The 5,418-nt window shown below is 58.0% G+C and overlaps 1 protein-coding gene across 1 annotated transcript; it reads right to left on the bottom strand.

Annotated features, from left to right (window-relative positions):
- Window positions 1–520: 520 nt before the first annotated feature.
- On the bottom strand, window positions 521–4,537 carry INO80B (INO80 complex subunit B). The gene is made up of 5 exons (XM_029285163.1): window positions 4,525–4,537; window positions 3,317–3,509; window positions 2,927–3,048; window positions 2,031–2,206; window positions 521–1,480 (listed from the first exon to the last, which is right to left on the bottom strand). Exons 1-5 carry the CDS (start codon window positions 4,535–4,537, stop codon window positions 1,016–1,018), a joined length of 969 nt encoding a protein of 322 aa, XP_029140996.1. The 3' UTR covers window positions 521–1,015.
- Between the last annotated feature and the right edge of the window lie 881 nt (window positions 4,538–5,418).

The following is a 5,418-nucleotide window of genomic DNA, read 5'->3' on the forward strand; positions in this document are numbered from 1 at the left end:
ATTCTGAATAAACCTTACATGGTTGAAGTTTGAGTCCCTTTCCTCATAGACACACGCCTGCCTCTTGGCCCAGCATGCATAATCAGGTATCCTCGGCATTCAGATGACCCTCCCACCACTCCAGTGGATTGCCTCATTCTCCCCAACCTTTGGCAACAGTTCAGGAAGAGGATTAATACATGGGGCACCCCAACCTTTCCTTCCCCGTAACCGTTCTTTGGCATCTTCATGGGCAACCAGAAGGATACCATAGTCAACAGCACCCACAGGGCGGAGGGTCCCCTCATCCAAAGCCCCTCACAAAAGGGAAACCAGTACTTGGGTGCGCAGATTCTGGTCCGTTGCAAGGATCTTGGGCTAAGGGGCTGGGCAGTACCAAGGGCAGGGGGAAAGCAGATGGCCCTGCAGCCGCCACCACCACTTGCCAAAATCAGCCCTGAATCTTTCCAGTTTCTCCTTGGAGAACCCCGTCAGTAGGAGAAGCTGAAGAAGGAACAAGGAGGCCATCTGGGCTTCTCAAGTTAGCTTTAGGGTAGCTTTAATGTTGACAATAAATCAATTTTCATGCAGGCTACCTGACTTAGTGAAGGCCTGTGAATAACCAGCCACTTTTCTCTGCATCTTGTACAAATGAAAAAGAGTAGTCCTGCTTCCATCCGCCTTGGGAAGAAGCAGCCCACAGAAAGACCAGCAAAATTGCCTGCCGCCATTGCCACCGTCTTCCAAGTCCAAACACACACCAGGGTCCTCTCCTTCCCATTGCAGCAGGTCAAGAGGAACGGAGCCCTCAACTTCTGACGCACTCCCAACGTCGCAGCAAGAGGAGCTGTCCAAGGGGCTCCCAATGGGCACAGCCAGCGATGTGCTTCTGGCTGAAGAGGCTGCTGCTGCTGTGCAGATCCCAAGGCACCTTGCCCCTCTGCCCGCAGGCAGCTGGGAGCAGGGCTGGCCTGCCTCTTCCAGACCACAGAGGCCTCTGGGGTGCCCGTCAGGCACTGACTGTCCACCAGAGTGACTATGCTGGCACCTCCTGAAGCAGCAGGTTCTTTTTGTAACAATCCAGGCTACAAAGGGGGATCCCAGTGCGGGAACAGGAGTACCGCTTTAGGTTGGGGCAGCCGATGACCCCACATGGCATGGGGGGAGGCATGACCCTCGGGAGGGAGGGCAACACAGGCAGGGAAGTCCCAGGTGGGAAGGAGACGGTGATCCCAGAGGCAGCGCTGCGGTAGCTCACGGTGGGGACTGCTGTGCCTTTGGCCTTGCGCTCACGCAGCGTCTTCACTTTGGCCTTGCTGGTCTTGGTGAGGCGCTCGATGGTTTGATTCTTGTTCTCCTCGGCCTTTTTGGCAGCCTGGAGCCGCCGTTTACGAGCCCGTTCCTCCCGCTTCACCAGCATCTCCTCCGTCAGCTCCTTGGCCTTGTATCCCATGGGCAGCTCCAGCAAGGGCTGGCCCTGCTGTTTGTGCAAGAGGGCTTTCTGCGGAGAGAAAGAGGAGAAGGGACAGCTGACAACACCCGTCTGGAGGCAGAGGGAAGAGGAAGGCCTGGGCACCTTATGGCACCAGCAACAGCCAGGAGCCGCCCGGGATATTGTGCCGTCTCAACGAAGGGCCTCCCCTAAAGCCATCTTGAGACGGTAGTGGTCCTCCTTGGCTGTGTACTCTGCACCCTCACCTCTGGGCCCAATCCAGATTGGGCGGTCCCTCTGCTCTTAGAACTGGCAACTAGGATCGTGGGGCTGAGGGCAGCGGGATAGATCGAATGTGGACAGAAGGGTCCTAAAGTTCAGAAGGAAGGAGGCTGACCTCCTACCTCTTTCTGGGTGGGCCTGGCTAGAGAAGAGCCACCTGCTTGGCTGCTAGGAGGCAGAAGGGGAACCGCAGCAGAGTAAAGTAGCTGGGGACCCCCGAGAGCCTCTCTCCTTCCCCCACCTGAGCTCACGGATGCTGCCGTGGATGAAAGATCTCTTCATTGCCCAGCGGTCTTCTTGGCCGCAGGAAATTTTTGCATTAGGCCTAGTTCCTCACCTGCCGGGCAGTGAGCAGGGACTCGTCCACCTCTTTCTTCAGTTCCCCATTGTCATCCAGCTCCCCCCGCTCCAGGGCATCCAGCCACCGCTGCTCCTCTTCTTCCTCCCGTGGCGGAAAGCCCGTTTCTGGATCAAGTTCTGGCAACGGGGACGGCTCCAGGTTGCTGTCTTCATCTGCGGGGAGAGGAGGTTTCACCTCAAGTCTGACCAGGAAGGTGGAACATCTCCTTTGTTGATGCTAATTTGTATGTTGGCGTTCAATTCAGAATTTGTGGGTTGGGTACAAAGAACAACAGGGAGGTGCCAGGATGGCAGCAAAACTTTGAGAAAGCTTATAAAGAAAATAACAGCATCAGTGAGTCTTCCTCAATCAGCTGCAGTGAGCCGAGAAGCAATAACTTTCTCTGGAATTCTACTCAAAAAGGGGTTGTTTTCAGTCTCTCCCACCCTCAGAGTGGTTTCATTTCAGGTGTTAGCAAACAATATATACTGTGAGGATTAAGGGTCCGGCAGGTATTGGGCACCTGCTAGGATAAAAGAGGGAAATAATTATCTGGTTGGGGTCAGACCTGGAAACTCACCTGCCCACTCACCAGAGTAAATAGGAAGAGCTGGCTTGGCTACGCAACTTCTTCCGGCTGCTGAAGGCCACAGACAGCCCTAAAGGCAGGTTTTGGGCACAGAAGGGACTACAGGCCCAGGCAAAGGGAGCTTCTTACACGTGTTTTCCACAATTGTTTACTGGCCAGGCCTGTGAAGGGCAGCACCCAGCAGCTCACTGAGTTGGGGGGGGGGGCAAAAACTGGGTGGCTGGATGGAAAGAAAGGAGCCGAAGCCCCTGCTGCTTGCACTCCTTCCCAGGCAACAAGACCTCTCGGAGCCGGTGCTGCTCACCCAGCCACGCCCGGTACTGCTCGATGGGCACACCGCCTTCCATGGGCTCCTCCTCGTCGTCCGCCACCGCAAGTGGGGAGGGGGACCGGGGCCTCTCCGGGATCACGCTGAAAGTCGGGACGCTGCAGGGACGAGAGCAGGCTGGGCTTCAGGCCGGCCAAGGCAGGAGCTGCTGGTCAGCTCAGCCCCGGAGGGTCCCCGGGTGGCCAACGCGCAGCCAGCCTCCCGCCCGCCCGCATCTCCTCCCCGGTCGGCTACGGCCGGATCGCCCTGGTGGCCACCGGCCAGGAGGAGGGCGGGGTCTCCAGCCGGCAGGGAAGAGGCGTCCGCCCCGGACACGAGAGCCGCTGCCTCGGCCCCGCCCGCCCCGGGAGCCCGGCGCCCGCCGACCTCTTGGTGCCCAGGATCTGGCCGCCCAGCTTGATCTTGAGCTTCAGCTGCGGCTTGGGCAGGGCGGCCGCCGGGTCCGGTCCGGGCTCCTCCCGGTGGTGCCGCTTCTTGTGCTTCTTCTTGTGCTTCTTGTGCTTCTTCTTGTGGGCGCCGTGACCGCCCGGATCCTCCGCCGCCGCCTCCGCCTCCGCGCCTGCCGAGAACGAGCCGCTCAGGTCCCCGCCAGGCAGCGCCGCCCCCGCCCCGCCCCGCCGGGCCCCGCTTACCCCGCCGGCCGCCCTCCATCCTGCCGCCCGGGGCCTCCGCGCGCCGCCACGCCTTGTTCATCCTCCGCCGCCGCCGTGAGCGCCGCCGTTCCCCTTCCGCCGGAAGTGGGCGGCCGGAAGTAGCCGGAAGTTCCCTGACACACACGGGCCCGCCTGCCAGGACTGAGGCCGAGGAGCGGCACGGCGCAGGCGCGTCCGTTGCCCTCAGCTGCAGCCGTCTCTCCTCCGCATCCCGCCCGCCCCGCTTCAGCCCCCGAGGCGGTTGGGACAGCGGCGATAATTCTGAGCGGAGCCGCGGAAGAAGGAGAGTCCTCGCGGGGCAGCTCGGTCGGTTTCCCAGCTCCGGCCACTTCGAGCTGGGTTGGCCTTCAACTCCCAGAATTCCCAGCGAGATGCGGGAGTCGAAGCCCGGGCAGTCTGCAGTCGCCGGAAAACGCCGATCGAGACGGCGGCCGGTCAGGGACAAAAACGAGCGAGCGATCGCGCAGCGTCCATGGCTTCTGCGCGGGGGCTGCGTGCGTGCGTGCGTAGGGGCCCCAGCTCGGTCCCGAATCACCCAGAGCGCCCGCAGAAACCGGGGCGGCTCCTTCCCGTGCCCGAGAGGAGGAAAGGGGGCGGCACGCCCGGTGGGGTGGGGCGGGACGGGAGCGGAGGCGAGAGATGTCCCGGAAAGGTCCGAAGAGCCTCCGCGGGGCTGGTCCGAGGGAGGCTGCCTGGCCCTTCGGATCTCGGCTCCGGGACCCCTTTATCCCCCCCCCCACCGAATGTGGTCTCAGGACCCCGCCTCTTCGGCCGCTTCCCTCCCCGGGACCGAAGGGAGCCTGGACTCCGGGTCCCAGCCGTGGCTGGGCGCATCCCGGTTGGGCTGAGCCGACGCCGAGGACACGAGGGTGGGTGCCCGGCAAGGCTGGCGGCTCAGCTCAGCTCAGCTCGCTCCCTTACCCGGTCTAAGCATGTCGGTTCTTAAAAAACGTGGGCTGTGCAGTGGCTCCAGGAGCAATTCCTGCTCTCTCTCTCTCTGTGTGTGTGTGTGTGTGTGTGTGTGTGTGTGTGTGAGAGAGAGAGAGAGAGAGAGAGAGAGACTACCCATTTGGACTCCTAGTTCCATAATGTGTGTATGTGTTCGTGCGTGTGTGAGGGGGGCAGTTATTTTTCTTTGAGCTCTGCTCAAATAGAAAAATACCAATGGCATGTTGAATACAAAGATGCCCTAAGGAGCACCAAATGTATCAAGATAAGGATTTTAGGAAGGTGATTAGCAACAATGATGCATCTTATTATATTGAAAAGGTATACGTCAGGGGTAGGCAACCTTGGCTCTTTTATGACTTGGCTCTTTTATGACTCGTGGACTTCAACTCCCAGAACATGCTGGCTCAGTAATTCTGGGAGTTGAAGTCCACGAGTCATAAAAGAGCCAAGGTTGCCTACCCCTGGTATAGGTCTTCCCAATCTATAGATCTTAAATCTTAAATATTCCAGGGCTTCAACGTTCAAAAATCTAACAGTGTATTAAAATACTGATGCGTTAAAATACTATTTAAGCACGTAAGCATTACATTAAAGCAAGCATTTTATAGATCCGGCATTTTATTCAGTTAGTTGAATTATTGTTTGATTCTTAACGTAAAGTATTTTGACTATTTTTCTACTTCAAGTTGTCTTACTGCACATGTTTTATCATCTTATAGAAACTCTTTTTGTATTTTGATATTGTAGGAATGTTTTATTGGTCAATGACTGCCATAAAGGCGTTCAGTCACTCACTCATTCAGACTGTGGTAGGGTTTGAGTAGACAGATTGTGACACTCCATGGCCAGAATCTTGACAGTCTT

Source organism: Protobothrops mucrosquamatus, unplaced genomic scaffold (genome assembly GCF_001527695.2).
Source record: "Protobothrops mucrosquamatus isolate PMUCROS unplaced genomic scaffold, P.Mucros_1.0 scaffold1360, whole genome shotgun sequence".
Classification (NCBI taxonomy): Eukaryota; Metazoa; Chordata; class Lepidosauria; order Squamata; family Viperidae; genus Protobothrops; species Protobothrops mucrosquamatus.